Source organism: Prinia subflava, chromosome 1 (genome assembly GCF_021018805.1).
Source record: "Prinia subflava isolate CZ2003 ecotype Zambia chromosome 1, Cam_Psub_1.2, whole genome shotgun sequence".
Classification (NCBI taxonomy): domain Eukaryota; kingdom Metazoa; phylum Chordata; class Aves; order Passeriformes; family Cisticolidae; genus Prinia; species Prinia subflava.
In genome coordinates, this window is record NC_086247.1 from 96,969,220 (window position 1) to 96,988,368 (window position 19,149).

General features: G+C 39.3%; 1 protein-coding gene across 1 annotated transcript in view; it reads right to left on the reverse strand.

Moving 5' to 3' along the window:
* Positions 1-19,149, reverse strand: part of ADCY1 (adenylate cyclase 1) — a 158,686-nt gene that overhangs the window by 84,082 nt on the left and 55,455 nt on the right. Inside the window, exon 3 of the mRNA XM_063404701.1 lies at positions 7,472-7,590. Within this exon, the coding sequence (XP_063260771.1) occupies positions 7,472-7,590 (119 nt within the window). The remainder of the gene's footprint in view (positions 1-7,471; positions 7,591-19,149) is intronic.

Sequence of the window (19,149 nt, forward strand, 5' to 3'; positions counted from 1 at the left end):
GCTTACAAAAACTGAGAGAACATAAACTGAGTGTTACTGAAGTGCAAGAGAGCAGCAGAACAAGACTAGACCAGTTAGAAATATTTCCAATTGCTTTCACATGCAAGACACACTTGTTTCACTGGTTTTCTCTCTCAAAATGGTTACTCTTTCTGTGACTTAAAATCTCCATTGCTCCTTGAAGCCGAGCTCTGGTAAGACCGGGGACTAGAGCGACGTGAGACCAACCAGTATGGTTTCCAGCACGTACTCCGCTTTATTCCGCGAGATGGCGGGTTAAATACAGACCGAGTCGTTGACATTTAGCAGGTGCACTGTGATAGGCAGTGGACATACAGAAGTATGTAGACAATCCAGGGTTAAGGTAGCTACGGAGACTTAGTGCCATTACCTCTATGCTGCAAGTGTCCATACCTTAACACATTCCTAGTAGCAGATAAGTTTATCTGCTACTACGTATGCTGAACGTTCTGCGGCCTACTAGACCCAGGCCTGAGGCCTAGTTCGGCCTAGTTTGGAATAGCTCAAATGGTATCTGTGAGCATATCATGCCCACGATACCTGAGAAACTCGGCCACAGCTCCTCTAATGCCTTGTGCTCATAGATAATCATAATCACCACTTGTTGATGCAGTTACACATGGATAAGTGTCGCTTTTCCTCTTCTGTACAACCACAGCAAGGCTGAAAGTTTACTCTCCAGTCTTACTGTTCTTACTCTCATCTAGTAAAAGAAGTGTAAAACTACTTGAGTTTCTAGATTTTATCTGTGTAATAGTACTTAGTATAATTTTTTGATCAATTTTTAATTGATACCTATAGTGTAGCTAAAAACATGGCCTATTTTTACATAGCTACCTTCTACATTTTATAGGAAAATAAGTTTATTTTTGACAGAAAGCAACCCATTTTTTATTAATAATATTTTATACACAAATTGTTTGGTGTTTTAGTTTGTTTTAGTTACCAATAAAACAAAGTGATCTTAAAATAATTGTAACACGAACATTTTGAAATATGCATAATGTGAAGAGTGGGATTATGCAACTGCAAAAGTAAACAATTTTACAAATAAATTTCTTCAGAGGAGTTTAGTTTGCCACAGAACATTTCTTGTTGCAATGTGCCCGTCCCTCTGATCTTATGATACTTCTTTCATAATAAAAGGCACCTAGATTTCTGAAAACATAACTTTAAAAAAATATTGTAAAGACAGTTCTTTTAAGTAAAGTGTTACAAGGAGTCACATCTACAGTTGCTAATGAAGGGCTCCTGCTAAACACTACACACAGGAAACACATATAAACTAACTAAAACATAAACTAAAGTAAAATTGACATAAATTTTGTATGACTGCATACCCCACAGACTACTGCAACAAAGCACATATGATAGATAATGTGTAAACATAGATTTGTACGCATTGAAGTGCAGTGGGGTTTTTTTGATTGTTCATTTCACTCCTTATTTACTAATGACATAGACAGGGATTTAGTGCGCCATCTACAAGTTTGTGAATGACACCTAGCTATGTGGTGTGGTCAACAGCACTGTAGGGCAGAGATGCCATCTAAAGGGACCTGGACAGGCCAAAGAGGTGGGCCTGTGTGAGCCTCATGAAGTTCAACAAGGCCATGTGCAAGGTCCTGCACCTGGGTCGGGGCAATCTCAAACGTGGATAAAAATGGAGGCATTAGTAAATTAAGACCAGTACTGCAAAAGAGGGCTTGGGGGTACCAGTGGATGAAATATTGGACATATGTCAACACTGTATGCTTGTGGCCCAAAAAGCCGAATGTATCCTGTTACACATAAAAAGAAATGGCCAGCAGGTGGAGGGAGGTGATTCTGTTCCTCTCATGAGACCCCCACCTGGATTTTCAGCATAAGAAAGACATGGACTTGTTAGAGTGTGGTTGTTCAGCCTGGAGAAGAGAGGGCTCTAGGGAGTTATAGCAGCCTTCTAGAGACTAAAGGGGGTCTACAACAGAGCTGGACATGGGCTTTTTATCAGGGTCTCTACTGATAGGACAAGTGGGAATGGTTTTAAACTAAAACTAGGTAGATTTAGATCGATGCAGGGAAGAAATTCTCCACTTTGAGGGTGGAACAGGCTTCATAGAGAAGCTGTGGATACCCCATCTCTGGAGATAGTCAAGCTCAGGCTGGTCAGGCTTTTGAAGAACTTTATGTTGTGGAAGATGAGCCTGCCTCAGACATAGAGACTGGATAGATGGTCTTTAAAGTCTCCATCCTACTCAAACCATTGTATGATTTCATTATTCCAATGTTTAATGGAAGTTTCCTAAGGACTTTTTTTTTAAAGCTACCTGGACTATTTGGTTTGAAACACCAACAGCTATTTCTAACTTGTTCTGGTATATAAATTCTGAACAAAAGCCAAACAGCAGTAGAATGAGCAAGTTCAGGAAAGGAAACAGTATAAACAGACATTTCTCTCCTCTGTCACAGAGACAAGCTGATTCACCACTGGCATACGAGTTACATATATGGTTATCTCATACTCCTTGACAATCTGAAACACTTCTGTGTTAACAAGATCAGAGTTATCACTCCAGGACTTTCTGTATTCCTGTTTTCTTCCCCCCCCCACAGTGATCCCTGCAGGCAGGCATAGCCAGCACCTGCACAGTAACTTCAGCCCTCCTGCATCATAGCAGGAAGCAGCTGCACCTGCTAGAACTGAGTACAGAAAGCCTGTGGCTTGGTATAAGTGATTAAAGCTGCTTCCCGAGTGTGAGTATTGACAGAGCAACTCTTTTCTATGACACTCTATGGGGCATTCAGAAGGAGAAATCCTGCCGAGTTACACAACAGATTTGACAGCTTGTAGGTATTATATGTTCACTTTTAACTAATTCATGTGCTTTGTGCACTTGAATAGTCCTGCTGTTTTCAATGGAGCCACTAGTATAAACAAGTACTCTGCAAAATAAGGAGGGGTTGTATGCTCTGTTTTTTATTTTCATTTGGGCCATTTGTTTAATTAAAGTACAACTTACAGTAAAAATGGTATTTTAATGGCACATGGTGCCTCCGAAAGGAACTTATAGGACTCTTTTTGGCTCAAAGGTCAAACATAAGGGAAGTTTATTAGTAATTTTATGTATGACTTACTTCAATGTTTAAGAAAAAAGTGCTCTCTAAAATTAAAGAGGGCTGTTAAAAACAAAGGGAGGCTGTGTTTTTTGCATAATAATCATTTACAAAAACTAGTTCACTGTGAAGTCTTACAAGTTCAGAAAAACTACATACAAAAGTCTGTTTGTAGGCATCATGATCACAGCTTTTTAAACTGTTGGAATGAGTAAGTTAAATTTAAAAATTGTTTAGGTTCTGATGTTCCTTGAAAGGACAGACCAGAAATATTTGTTCATAAATATCTGCAGGTTGTGTTCCAGATTCAAACTGACTCTCAAGAACCTCTAAAATGTTGCAAGGAATCTTTTTATTAGTAGCTTTGAAATCAGGCAGTGTGTTTCCTAAAATTAATATCTCTTCTTACAAAGCATCCAGTTCTATTTCATGCTTGTAAAAATAAGGCTAGATGAAACTGCTGTACCAGAAGCCCAAGAAATTTTAGCTGTTCAATGTTCACTTTCCTTTTATTTCTTCAACATTGTTAGAGTCACAGAATGAAGCAAGAAGCTGTGTGTTAATATAGGAAGTCAGCCATATGCTTATCCATCCATGAGTTGAAACAGTTTCATGAATATGTAATGTCCACTCCAAAAGAGACAAACAACAAAATGTGTTGAGGTTTCCATACAGGGCGTATATTTGTGCTGAAACTCAATTTGAAATTTTCTTAATTGAATTATGGGTGCATGGAGAGATTCAGTCAGAACTAGTGAGTTTTTACAATAGACACTTTATCTGCATATGTGATCTGTAAATTTCTCAGCCCTGTAGGAGTAAGGAAACAAGGAAACATGAATCTTAAATTTCTTAACCTAATCTTAGAAAAAGCTTGTCTCCTCCATGTTACAAAACATATTTCTGAGCACCACAGAAGAGCTGGTCATTTGGGTAGCCTTTACACGTAACTTGACCTTTGGTTCCCACATATTTCAAGGTGTCCTTGTCTGGGACTACCCCGGTAAAATAACACTTGTACTGTGTTGAAACAGCTCGTGGACTATATACAGACTATTTCCTTCTGATAAACCACAGATTAGTTGCAATTATTTTAGTTATTTTAGTTTCCTGATTTTTAAGTTCATTGTACTCTCTGGGCTAATGCTATATTGGATGTGTATTTGCATATCTTGTTTTGCATAGTGCATTTACATTAGGTTATTTGTCTCCATTTAAGATGCATGCCCTCATTTCTTACTGCACAGCCATTCTGTTCAAAAATTTTACAAGGTAGCAGATATACTACAGATGTGGGAAGAGCTAATAAAAAGCATGACACATTCCCTTCCTGAGACTCAGTGAGTTGCAGGCAGTCATTCATCAGCTATTGGGTAGTTGGTAAAATATTCACCAACTGATTGAAAAACCAGGGCTGTTGCCATGGTTATCTGAAATATGCCAGGGTTTTGTTTGTTTGTTTGTTTGTTTGTTTGTTTGTTTGGGGGTTTTTTTGGGGGGGTTTTTTGGGGTTTTTTTGGTTTTTTTTGTTTTTTTGCTAGTACATCATTCACTTCATACAGAGGTATGCACCTCCACTCTAATATGCTTTTCTGGGAGGAGGTAAAGAAGGTAGCCGTATGAATGTCTTATTTTTCACATGTAAGATTAAATATTCTTTATCCTTTTTTCAGGCAGCTATTTAGAAGACTGGAACAGATGCTTTCTGATACTTGTGAGGGGTTTTTTTTTTTTTTTGCTGTTAGTTTTTCAACAGATAAGGAATGGAAAAATCATGTATTTTACTAATTACATGCCTGCCTACTTCAGACTGTCTTTTCTGAAGAATAATGCTCTGATACTTCTAGGTATTTGCAGGGAGAAAAAGAAAGCATTGCAAGAGGAAAAGTAAAAGTGCAGCTCATTTTCTATTTTCATTGTGTAGCTCTGGAGTTAACAAAACCTGGAATACAGAATTATAGAGGAGCTTTCTGTTGGTTTAATAGCAGCCTTTTTCAGAACCCTTGATGTGAAGAGGACAATTCACAAGAGTATAGGAATGATCTCTCAGGTTTACCTGTTATAGCACTGGACTGCCACTACCCAGAAGAAAAAAAAAGCTGTTTTCATCTCCTTAAGGAAGTAAAGTAAACACTTCTAATTGGCACTGACCACTAGCAGCCTTGCCAAAGGGATGCTGTAGTGTTGTTCTTCACATTGGTGTCAGGGTGGCATCTGCTGGGAGTTCCCCTTTGTCCTTCAGATCTATACTGTCACAAAACTTGCGGGGTGAAACTCTGGCCTATTGGGACAGGCTAGCCACATATTGCTGAGTATTTACTGGACACTATTTCCCCTATTTTTTTTTAATCATTATTATAATTATAGATTAGTTGCATTACTGAAATAAAAGACAATACAGTTTCTTATAAGTACAGATGGTGAAGGGAGGTCTGCTACTTTCATTTTTCTTCACTGATGATCTTAGTTGTAACATTAAAATGACCCAATCTTACTTGGGCTTCTATTTGCTCCAGAAGTACCTTCTTAATATCGGAGAATGAATTTGCCTCTCCAGACAGGGAGTTAGGATTCAAAAACTTTTATGAACTCCACATGGAAACAGTGAATAAGCCACAGAAATTTTAGTAGTTATGTAAAAAACATGTCATGTAGAAAAAAAGACTAGTCCTGAGGTTACATTTCAAAAAGATCTTAGCAACAGAGAGGACTCAGAAGCACTATAATCAATTGCAAAGCTGTCTGAGATAACTATACACAGTGTAATGAATGCAGAGCCTTGTGACACATATAAGATATAAATATACTAATCATGATATAATTATCAGTTTTACCTTGACCCTGAATATAACAGCAACAAACAGTAGTATACATGTGTTTCATAGCATTGTGATGACATAATTTTAGACACAATTTTTATAAATATATTAAAGAATGTGATCACCAAAGGATTAAAGTAGAAGACACCCAAATACCAAAACCTGGCATACCTGAGACTTGATTAGCAAAACTGACTGGAAATAGACAGACAGGTTATCAGTCAAAGATGGCAAGAAAAAGAAAAAAGTGCAAATGTTGTTCATGAGGAGTGCAACAGAATAAAACTGTGATATAAACAAGGAAAACTGAAGGAGTAAGACAGCTCACTTAGATTTTGAATGTGTCCTTCAGGAGCTCTCAAGTCAGACTCTCACAATTGAAAACCATCAGATACTGTAAACAACATCGTCATTTTCAGCATGAGCTTTGGGGTAATGTGCACTTAGAACCAACTTTAAACTGATTGTTGAAGACTATGTTTTGTATGGAAACTGATGACGTTGATATTATGCAAGATTTAACCATTAACATGAAGTAAACTACTAATTTTTGATTCAATAATATTAAATTTTACAGTGTAAAACTGACCTAATTTGGCAGTCTTCTGACCACTCCCATCACAGACATCTCTGGTTCCCCTAGTGACAGAAATGCTTTTAGTTGCAACAACTTAGTCACTAGGAAGTGGTCCTTGCATATGTTAAAGACCGCTCAATGGGAGATAGACTAAGTCCTGGGAGAAGAAACTTAGCAGTGGATGAGGGAAAGGAGAATTTTTCTCCTTTGCTACGTAAGTACACCATACAAATTAAGGCAGTTCTGTGGCATCACTTACTAACACTGCACCTTGTTTAGTAAAAGGATGACACCAACTGAACTTCTTTGATGCTGTTTTTGATGTGGAAGCAAGGCACTTGGCAGTAGTGTGATAAAACACAGACAAGGTCTTTAAGGAATTTGTTCTGGAGGCAAAGAAGAATAACAAATGAGAATGCACTTTTAAAAAACCAATATAAATGATGGCACTTGCACACAGTCAACTACTGAACAAGAGTAAGAAGTAGAACTTAGTCAATTTCTGGGGTGGAGGGTAACACTCATGATGTGGAGAAATACACATTACCTTAAGTTTACATTACATTTTCTTTCTGTGTTCCCATACTATTACCCAGGAAAATCTATTAATTTAGAAGTAATTCATCTTACGATCAGAAAATATAACTGTGTAAAAACTACCATGCAGAATAAATATTCCTGTTCACTCAAAATATAATACAGTACAAAACCAATGACTAGTTATTTGGAAAAAGTTGTCAGTCTCCCAGCACTACTAATTCTAAGACATTTATTGATTCAGACTTATCTCCTGAGAAGATTATTAAATCTTCCAAGTGCACCCATTCTTCTACACTGTATAAATGATAAATCTTCACTATATTGCTTGCTTTTTTTCTCTGAAACCCAACTGTAATTATACATCACTATCCTTGTACTAAATATTCTTAGTTCATTTAGTGGGCTACATCAATCCTACCTAACATTGTCATGCCTTTGAATGTAAATCTTGTGGAAAATCCTTTCAGGAGGCTTCAGGAAGTCTTCCTTCATTTCCATTGCAACATTCCTGGGCAAAAGGCTCATCAACAGACGTTCCTAAAAGAAAACATAACATCAGTTTTGTGGTATAGTGTGTGACAATTTTTCAAAAGTTTTAAACTAGAAAACTGGACAATCTTTTCTTAATCTAATTCCTTAAAATGTCTGCTGCATAATTATTATAAACCATTTATCTCAAACTCCTGGCAAACTGTGTAGGTGTCTTTTTTTAAGTGTTCTGCACTAAAAAGAAACACCCCCAAAAATAAAAATAAACCAGAAAAAACAAACCTACACAGAAAAAGCCAGCTTCAAGAGCATATATTGTCCACATCTTTCATTAACATCACCGTTCTAATAATAATAATTTATTTTATTCTTAGCAGCATTTATCTGTCTGGGAAAGACTTCTCAGAATCATTTGCTATCCTTTTGTGTCTTATTTCTTCCTGGATATAATTGGATATAATTCCTGGAAGTGTTACATTGCAAGGACTATGGCAGCTGATTATTAAGCAGTGAGGGTGTATGATGGGTTTATCCACTGTCAAGTTTGGTGGAACTGTATTGTTGGGGGTTAGATTTGAGGTTTTTTTTCTTTTTTTTTCCTCTCACAGAATTTTTTCCCATAAGTTTCCAAGAAGCCTTGATGACTCCTTAGTCAGAACAAAAAGAGTACTTGAGAGATATAGCAGCACGAGGCTACACCTATTGTTTTTGAGTCCTTGGGAGTGTCCTTCAGAGGGGAGAGATAATGAGCTTTAAGAAAAGCAAAAAGACAGATCTGGGGGAGGGGGAGGCACTCTTGCTCTAAGCTCCGAGGGGGATGGTCAGGCTGCCCTCTGCCTCTGCCTCGTCCTGGGAAATCTATCGTCATCTGCTGTGTACCTGGGAATCCTGAGCTTGCTTTCTCCAGCCTCCCCCCACCGCCGCTGCTTCTTCGGAGCTTTGAGGTTCCCCTGCTACTCTGTAGCCCTGCACTGCCCAGCCCTGCCGGGACACCCCTGCTGCTCCAGCTGCCAGCGCAGAGCTCCTCATCTCTTCCACCGGTCTGGGACTTTCCTTCCTTCCAGTTCGGCCTCTCGGAGCCCTGCAGGGGCGCCGAGATCAAACTGCTCTGGGCTTTTGTAAAAGAAAGCCCTCAAAGTTCTTAGTTCTGTTTATTATTAATGCTGTAGTTGTTGTTTGTTTGTCGTTTTGTCATATATACTAGTAAAGAACTGTTATTCCTACCCCCATACCGCTGTCTGAAAGCTCCTTTAATTTTTTTTAATTGAAATAATTTGGAGAAAAGAGATTTGAATTCTCCATCTCTAAAGAAGTCCTGCCCATTCCTAGCAGATATCTGTCTTTCAAACCAAGACAAGTATGCACAGTTTTAATGGCATCTTAGCCAGTGTGACAATATCTTTAATGAACTGCATCAGTACAAAACCCTGGCTAAACACATCTTCTTGCTATACTCACATAGAAATTTTTGGCATGGGTCACTGATCTGCATAAAAGGGGTCTCTAGTATTATGGATCTTGTCATGGATTGACTATAAAGGCCCATGTAGTTTTGCCACATATTCTGGCCCATTCACAGGTGCCATCTGGAAAATCTGCACCTGCTGTGCTTAAGTGTTGTAAGGTGTCCTTAGATACCTACTGAAGTTGTGTTTTTCACCCAGAAAATGCTTGCCATTTAAAATGCATTTCCAAGTTTATCCATCAGACCTGCTAGTTTCAGCTATGGCAACAGTCTGAATGAATTCACATAACCACATCTGGTCTGATTCAAGAATCTCAGGCTCCAGACAACAAAGGATGAGGCTAGAGCAAGGAAGGTGTACTCTTGGTGGAAGAGGATTAGGTCATTGAATAATTAAGCAAACTGGATAGATGTAAGTCCATGTTCCCTGACAGGACGAATCACAAGCTCACTAAGTGAGCTGTCAGATATTACTGTAAGGCCACTCCTGACAGTCAAACATGGTGATTGGGTGAAGTGATGCGAGACTGTAGAAAGAAAATGTCACTTTTCTAGCCAAGAAGGCCGAGAAGGAAGACCCAGGGAACTTCAGGCCAGTCAGTTTCACCTTGAGTCCTGAAAGTGATGAAGCATCTCATCCTGAAACCAAGGTCGTTAGACCAGATAACTTCCAGAGTGCCCTTCCTGCCTCAGCTATTCTGTGATTATGTTATCAGACAATCGAGAACCACTGTAATGGCAGCTGCAAGATGTGGCAGAAGTGCATATTTTGCCCCAATAGCATCCTCCTTTTCTTTAATTGAATGAAATAAATAAGGAGCAAAAATTAACACTGAGAAAAGGAAATCTGCTAGTGCTTTTGTGTTGCTAACATGCACACATTCACCAGATAAAGCCATCAAATAATACTCAAAGTTTATCCATAGAGTTTTCTATTTAACAGTTTCTTCTGGAACCCACATTGAAAGAAGGAATAAGTTAAACTTTGCAGAACTGCCCTGATGAACTTTAGACTAAAGTTCTGTCATGTTTGTAGTGGTCACATTGTCTTGAGGCTAAGGATTATTAGCTAACTCTATTTCCTACTCTTCTGTGGTTACTTTCCACAGTGGATCTTACGAAGCTTCATTGATAGCTACTTGTGTCTTAAAGTTGATTTACATTTACTGTGTTAAGAGAAATAAACTGGGGTTATAAAATGAGCTGTCTGCCTCTCAGACAATAGGGAACCCATACAAGAGAGGAATTTGGACTGATGGTTAAATTCTCTGATACTTAAGATGGCAGAGGTAATGCTGGAATTTCATAAGTATTGCTCTGGATGAGAAATTTACAATGTCTAATAAGGACTAAATGTTCTCTGTAGCTTCTCTTTCAGTGAACACATTAAACAAAATCTCCACCATTTTGCTGAAATGGATTAGTAAATTTCAAAACTGGTATGGAGAGGGTGGGTTTTACACTTCTGTTTCCTAGAAAGTCAGACTTAACCAGACAAACAAGCAAACAAAAATTATACTGACAGACTATTCTAGAGAGCAGTACTAACTGAACAGTTCTCCTATGGTCTGCAAACACAATTACAATATGTGAAGAAAAAGCTCACAGATAATGTCTGCAGTGCATGGCAAATAACATGGAATCTAGGAAAGTAATAAGAATCATTACTGTAAAGGCAGCATTGGAGAGCTGTAGGATGCAGCACCTGACAGCATTGAAATGTGCAGAGGTTGGATGTATTAAGGGAAGCTACAAAACAATGATTCCTATACATATTAGCTTGACTATAACAAAACCTGAAGGGAACATAAGAAAATCCTCTATCAAATTGTGATAGTTTGCTTTTTTCATTAGGAATGAAAAAAAAAAAAATATTACTGATGAAGAATTGTAGAGTCTATACAAAGAGGGCTGGCAGACTCAGACTCACCAAGTGAGGAAAGACTCAGTTATGGTTTTCTCAAAGGGGAGCCACTGCTGACCTATCAGACCAAGAAGGGAAGCAGCAGCATGACTGTAAGGATTTGTCCCTGAAGAGGAGACTGGAAAATGTAAGAAAGAGCCTTGCAGTGCAAATTATCAAAACACTGAACGTAAATGAAAGACACCATGAAGCTCTCTAGAAAGAATATAAGAAAAGTCTCTTCTATTTACACCAAAATCCCATTTGTCAAGCAAAGCAGTTGTCGTGGTTGAGGGGGAAGTAACTATTCCAGGAAGTTGTGGGCAAACCAATCAGTGATCAGGTTTTGTGCTGGCACCTGGACTGGCCACTGTGGGGTTGGACACACCTCTGAGAACACAAGGAGTTAAAAGCAAGGACTTCAGAGGGAGTAGCCGTCTTTTTGTTTCTGGTGGCGAGGTGAGCACACATCTCTCCCCTTCCCCCCAGGTTGCAGGGCTGGGTGGGGGAGGGGAAAAGCCATGCGGGGCCTCTTCAAGATAGAAGGGTGGAGGACTGTGGAGGTGCACTCCGTCCCCGTTCCTCCTCCCCAGGAGATAGACTGCTGCTTCGGAGCTTTGGAATTGATATTGGCGTCAGACAGCAGCGAAGAAAGAGCGGCGGGGGGCGGGGGGGGGGGGGGGGTGGGTGGGTGGGGGAAGAGAAAAGTTCCCGGCTGTGTAGAGATGTGCTGAGCCCACAACCCTGCCGGGAGCCAGGAACTGTTAACTCTTTCTTGGCAGAAGAAAACTTTTCTAGACATAGATTCTTGTGGCTGGTGGTTTGTAAGAAGAGAGAGAGAGACAGCCTGGGACTGAGATGACAAATAAGGTGAAAAGAATCTCAGATGGGCAGTGATGAAGAGGAGTGGCTTTTGGGCTGGACTTTTCTTGCATAATGTTAGCCATAGACTGAACTTGAGTCTCTTTGAACATAAACTGCATTTGGATGGATGCAGCCGACTCGACTTTGCTGCAGTGACTGGCACTGTGGAGCGAACAGAGAAGAGAGGAAGAGGGTGTGGTGGCACCCTCTGCCCTCAGGGAAGATCTCTGTTCTTGGAAACCCTCAGCCCCAGGGGAAAGATGGGGAGAGCTCAGCATGCAAGCATCCTTAAAAGAGCCCTATATGCAGCTTTGGCCCATGGACAGTGGTGAGAGCACTGGACATGGAAAAGAGAGTGTCACCACGGCAGACTTCTCCGGGTGGTGCCATGGGTGACATGGAAACACATAAGGGGTGGACTTGTGTTTTCTGGGGGGCAGTCTATGGTGCAAGAGAGACTCCTCTCTCCCTTGCTGAATTGAAGGTTAGTTTTTTTTGAGTAGTGATTGTTTGATTTAGAACCCAGGGTTTTGGTTTATGGAGGATAACGTGTAAGGGGTTGAAACTGGGGGAGGAGAAGAAATGTTCTGGGAGGTTTTCATTTCTGTTTTTTGTGTGTTTAGGTGGTTTTTTGGTTTTTTTTTTCTATTTCTCTTCTTATGTAGTTTAATGAAGTTTTTTTTCTGTTTTCAAGTTTTAAGCCTGCTCTGCTCTGTTCTTGATCACATCCCACAGTAGTTGTTAAGAAAAACATGTATTCATGGGTGCATTAGCATCTGGCCAGTGCCAACCCATGACAGCAGTATTGCCCTTCAGGTCAGCCTAAGGAATGCTGAAGGACTATAGTTTCGGAGCAGCAGGAGTGAATTCATGTACACAAAATATAGGTGCTGGAAGGTTTGGAAAAGGGCACTGCTTGGATCTATTCAGCAAGTCCTACAATTTTTGTTCAGTTTTTTCATTTGCTCCTGTATGACTGATCTGATTATAAAAATAACCTGGAAACCAGGCTACAAGGAAAGCTAGATGTGTAGGATATTGCATTGAATGGAGCAAGTGACAAAGCTAATGGAGGACCACTCACATTTATGGTGACATTCATGCTTGAGTGGTTATTACTTCTAACAGGATGGGTGATGACAGGAAAAAACTAGAAAGAGTAACACAGGGAGCACTGATCAATTAGTAACAACTTTTAGCAAAATAAAACACTCATGTTGCAAACCTTCTAATTGGTCAGAAATTATTTTGTGTTGAGGTAGCCTCAACATGTGACATATTCCTAAACACAAGTTCTACTAGAAACAAAATGTTACATTTTAAGTTTTCTCGGTGTTTCACAATGTTTTTTAGGATTATTATAGCTATTTTCTACATAGAACATTAAATTTTGTGCACACAACCAATTTACACTGTTTTAGGAATTTGTACACTCTTCTGCTGTAAATCTTCACGCAGCATTAAAAGAGTCTAAAGTGAAACCATATGCTGAAAAAAAAATTCTTTTCAGAGATTGTAATTGTCAGTCAATGATTTTGCATTCCCTGCAGAAATCTCACTAAGAAAAGAAAATGATAGATGAGAACCTAGATCTCCTTCATTCACAACATTTTACATTCCCAGTCGTGTTCTGGGATTTGAAATGCCAAACTGGGCTGCCTCTGCCATTTGTATCATCCTGATTATTAATGATTACCACACTAGGAATGAAGACTTAGCTATTTTGAAAAGGACAGTCAATTTAGAAAAACATTCACATTTCTTTCTCCCACAGTCATTGAGCATCACTAGAAAACAGAGGAGGAACAAACATTCATTTTGACCCCAAGGCAAGTCAAAATGTGCATAGCAAACCAATTAGGAATTGCTCAGTGTTACCTTGGCCCCTATTCAACAAATGGTACCATTATGCACATGACAAAGAACGAAAATATGCCAAGGCAACGAAGTAGATATAAAAAAAGTGTTTCCCATTGTTAATGGACAAAAAGACCCTATATTACTACTTGGAACATTCTCAACCTTATTTACAAGTACATAATCCTGGACTGCAACTTTCATTCTAGGTTGGACCCAAGGAAAAACTTGAAGTTATTCAAGACTTGACTAGACAAAGCCACAGTCAACCAGACCTGGTGTTGCTGGAGGTCCTCTTTGAGGATATGGTTGAGTTTGATGATGTCCAGAGGTCCACTTCGACCATTGCATATCAAGGTGTCTCCCTTGGTACACAAGGACCAGGAGAGGTGGGTGCCTGAAACTTCCTAGGGAGGCCTGAAGCTGTCTCACAACCTCACCACACACAAGTGGGGCTTCTAAAATAGAAGAGAAGCTCAAGGCTCAGCACCCTCTAGGAATTGTGTGATTTCTCATTTCTGAGAAGGGAGAGGAAAGAATAAACAGACACTATTGAAGAAAAAAACCACCATCATCTGCATGCTCTCTTCTGCCCCAACACTCTTCAGCTTTCTCCAGTTTGGAGGCTTCTCACCACAACTCCTTTTTCCGTCCCCATCCTTGCCCTGGACAGCCTCCCACCAGCATGCCAGCTCTGCTTTTATGGGAGTTCCCAATGCATATTCCTAATATGTTTCTCATGCCTGCCTCCAAATGAAGATGCATGTCCCCTTCCCATTTTGAAAATCATACTCTTTTCTCATTTTACTGCTCATTCCAAACACTTACAAGTTACTCAAAGTCCTTTGAAATTTTTAGCTTGATTTAGAATAAGTTCATGCAGTTGTTCAAACATTATGCAGTTATTCCTATTGTGCAAAATGATTCATTTTGACATCTGTATGGGAAATGACTGTGATACATTTTCAGATTCTTTCAGCAGGCTGTAAATGAATCCGTATTCCCTTCATCGGAAAAGAAAGCTCAAAAGCACATTAATATCTTAAGTGTTTCTAGCCAGCATCATGTTCTTTCTTTCCAGTTGCCCAGTGTGCCGTTGAAAGACTCCTTACAAATTTCTATGCAAAAACTGGGTACATTTATTGTGCTTCCCCATGCTAAGTTGTGTTCCTGTAGTTTATCATGTGATATATAAAGAAAACAAAATGGAAATATTAATTTTAGTCAGAGCAGACACCTTTATCAAAGGAAACTGTTGTCACTTTTTTCTAAGATAAGCAAACAAGGGAAAGGTAACGTTGCCTCAGTGCTGCAGGCTCTTGTGTCTCTCTGGCTTCTTGAATGTCATTGTTCATTGACCTCTCATCCTACTGTGCATGCATCTTTTGAAATACATTTTGAGAATGAAGTTACAGTCTGGAAGGGCCGTATAGAAAACTGTACTGCTTTGCATGTTTTTCAATCCTGTGAGAGCTGTAATAGATACAGCTCCATCTCTTTCAGCCAGCTTCATTAAATTCCCTCTCAACTGCTCCTTCCAGCCAGCATGCTGGCACTACCTTCACCCGTCAGGGAGTCTGGGCCCCACACCTGGATGGCAGAGAGCTCTGTCATGTGGAACTTGCTCTAAATGGGACTTGTTGGTTCCAAATCTCATGCTGGGTCAAGCAATAAGTCTGGATGGCATTCCAGATCCTGGTCCTTTTTCACCTTCCCTAGCACTGAACCACATTATTAAGGATAGACTTCATGCCCATGTTACCTTGTTTTTTGCATTTTTCATAGTGACTTTAGGAAGCAAGAAAGTAAAAAAAAAAAAAAAAAAAAAGCCCAACAAAAAATAACTTGTGACAAACCTAGTCCAGCAATGATGAGAAATAGGAAAAGGAGCTCACAAAAGAAAGGAGATTTTGATCATTTACCCTACAAAATTATTTCGCTATATGGAACATGAAATCTAACACAACAATTTTTGCAGTCTATCACAGACCTTCTTTTGTTATGCTATACTTAAGAGGAAAGTGCCACCATATTTTAAAACAGATTTTTTTTTCCCTAGAGAAGACAAGCATCAGATATGCATGTAAAACATTAATAAGACTGTTTCAGAGTCAACTCATCTATGTAATTTTGAGATTCAATTTCTAGTTAGTCAGCAGGGATGCCAGAGTACATCCTAAATGTTACCACCTGCTACCTAATAATACCATGCTCAATTTTGTATAATTTTAAAAACTACGTCTTAGTGGGTTCACAATCACTGTCCCCCTTACATTACACTTCACAGCCATTTTAATTCCCTTTAAGGAAAAACAAAAAAAGGAGAGTGAAAAGAAGCCTAATGCAATGCATAGAGGAACAGTTTTGTGTAGGACTATTAGGATTCATTTATATTTCTTGTAAGCTGGAAAAAAATGCAGCCAATTTAATTGGTGAATTATTGGAAATTCAACTATGCTGTGCACTCTCTTCCAACTAAGTACATGAAATAACACTGTTAAAGATGGTAATCTTCCAGAATCCACAAGGTAGCAATGTTTCAGAACAGTCCTGAGATTTCTTGGAATATTCTATTTATCAGCAAGTCATTAGACAACAGTAATCATAATAGACCATCCCTAAAAGACTGATACCTAATACACAGATTTTGAGTAGTAAGAGAATGGCTAACCACACAGTTATGGTAGATGATCAATATACTCTGTATGAACTGCATGGTGCATTCAGTCTGAATACAACTATACCAGACCAATTTGACATATTTCAATTGCTAAGTGATCATTTTTATTTAAATAAAGGAAAGGAAGGATGCATCAGCAGAATAGTGTTTAATAAGGCATTGATAGTTTCCACATGGAACATTGCTAGTCACGATGGAGATGGTGAGGCCATGAGAAACAATTAGGAGAATATGAAGTCTTGGCTAAAACAGAAGGCAATGGGCTGCATGGAGTGCAGAAGCATTGGGATGGAGAGTGAGCATAAAGAAACCATGAAACTGCTCGCATTTATAAAGTTCATAAGACAGCATTCACGAAGTAGCATGATAAGAATGAGAAAAACTCGGTAGCACATTGTATTTTTAGGTACCATCCAGAAAAACATGTGAGCTATATAAGTGTCAGAGATTGAAGGAGTTTTACCCATTATAGCAAAAATTGTATAAAGAAGCTAGAACCACAGAAGCTCACCCCTCCTTGAAGATGTATGATTGGAATTTTGGACTGTGAGTTCATCCATTCAGATAAGATAAAGCAGACACTATTGTTCAGTCATCTCAGGCTGAGGGAGAAGAATGCATCCACAAGAAAGCTAAGCCCAGCAGCTGTGCTGAGAATCATCTCTGTCTGAGTTTGGGGTGTTGAAGACCACAGCACAAAGGTTTAGCCAGACTGCCCCTGCAACTGAGGGTGGGGGAAGATGTTTCAGGTGCATGGCATAACCTCTGCTCAGAAGGCACGGAGCACCCATGCTCCCTTAAACAAACTGGCCAAGCTGTGAAGCCCCCAACCCACAGGCCACATCCAGGGGACATTCACATGGGAGGCAGCTGAGAGCGTGTTATAATCCATCAAAGACACACCCCTCCCCGGCTAGGTATTCCTCATACTTATTCCTGAGGCCTTGCACCACAGGACTGCATGTGATGTAAACTGATGCAACAGACCCAGAGTCTGCTGCAAGAGACTCTGTCAAACTGTCTCCCCACCCACCCAGGGGAGGTACCTGGGCATTCCCACCTGGCCTGAGCATATCTTAATTCATTGGATTCTATGTTTTTCAGGGTGACCTTCACCACTAAGGAGACCAGCTGGAGAGGATCAAAAGGATGATGGTGGGCTCCACACAGTGGGGATATTTTCTTTATTATGTCTCTGTCACTCTCTTTCTGTCCTCCCACCTCTTTTCTATTTCTTTCTCTTCCTTTCTCTCTCTCTCTCTCTCATATTTGCTATCAAATAAAATCCATATTATTGACTTTGGCATATGGTCTTGTTTGTACCTTAATTCAGGCAGAGGCATTTCTAACAATTTTAAATCTGGACTGTAACAATAAGTTAGAAACCTCTGCATGTAAAGAAACCGCAGATACTCTGTGATCACAGAATATCTATGGAATACGTACATGACACTATCCTAAAAATGCAAGTGTGATTCCTGAAAGGAATTTCAGGAAGATTATTAGTAGCCTAAGTTGAGATCAGCTCTACAAATCTTGTTCAAATAGGACCAAGAGCTGGGAAAGGTCATGTGAATAAACAGGAAAACTGAAAGTATAAATAGCACAAGCTGTCTTCCTAATTATCCTTATATATATTTAAATCAGAGTGCTCTAGAAATACATCAATAAAGATTAATCATCAGAAAGGCTAGCTAACAGTTGATACCAGATATAAACTGGCAATGAATAAACCATGCAGCTTCCAAACTACTGTTAGTCTTTTTACTTTCACCTTTAATATTCACTCCCTCTGAAAAGTCACTGACAATATCCAATGTGACCACAAGACTATTATAGGAACTTCACAGGAAAAAGATTATACTCATTTCAGTTAATAGAAATCTTCCTACTGGAAGTAATCTTGAGAGAGAAGCAGCTAAATTCTCACAACCAAATAGTGCCTTTATAGTTAAGACATATTTATTTGCCTCATTTTAGTGCAAGCAAGTAGCCATACAGATATAATCAGACCATTCTCTAGAGCAGATGACTTGAAAGTTTCCTTATGCTTGGAAGGAAACAAGGAAGAACATTTCTGCCATACATTGCCAGGGACAGGTATTTCTCAACTCCAGCAATGTTAGCTTAATAAATAGCTTTGTTTCTATCATGCTTCAGTAGGATTTTAATAAGTAGATTCTTTAGGCTATATTAATGAAGATAAAATTTTGTGTGGCACAGAAGAGCCAGCGACCATACTTTTCTAAATCTTCCTGTATGGAAAGAAAACCTTCCCCCTTGTACTGCAGAGTCAGGAAGGCTAGTTTTCGTCTTTTGGTGAAAAGATCCCTTCATTGTAGCACTGACTTTATGCAGAGGTATTTTGAGTATATATGTTAAAAACAAAAAAGGCACACTTAAAGCACTAATTCAAAAACTGTAATTTATTAATTGAAAGTATTTTCTGATTCAAATAAAGAGAGGTCTTAAAAATTATCACAAAGCACTAATCATCTGCTAATGTCATGATCCGAGGGAGCACAGAAGTGCTAATGCAATTTCTAGGCTGGCCTGCAGATGAGACATCTGTGAGCTCAGGTTTTCTAGAGGCTAAAGTGCTACACAGAGTCCTGTGTTCCATCATGAACAGGACTGGGACAACAATCCTGTTATTGTATTTCTTCTTCTGAAATGTTAGGCAGATGGACTCACAAGCAGCATCACCTTTGCCCAAGATACCCCTTCCAGGGTAAATGGAAGAGCAAATGGATCTTTACTGGCTTGCCCATGGTGTACTAAGTTTTCTCTACAGTTACAATAGCACCTCTTTCAAATCCACAGCCCTGTCTGGTTTGT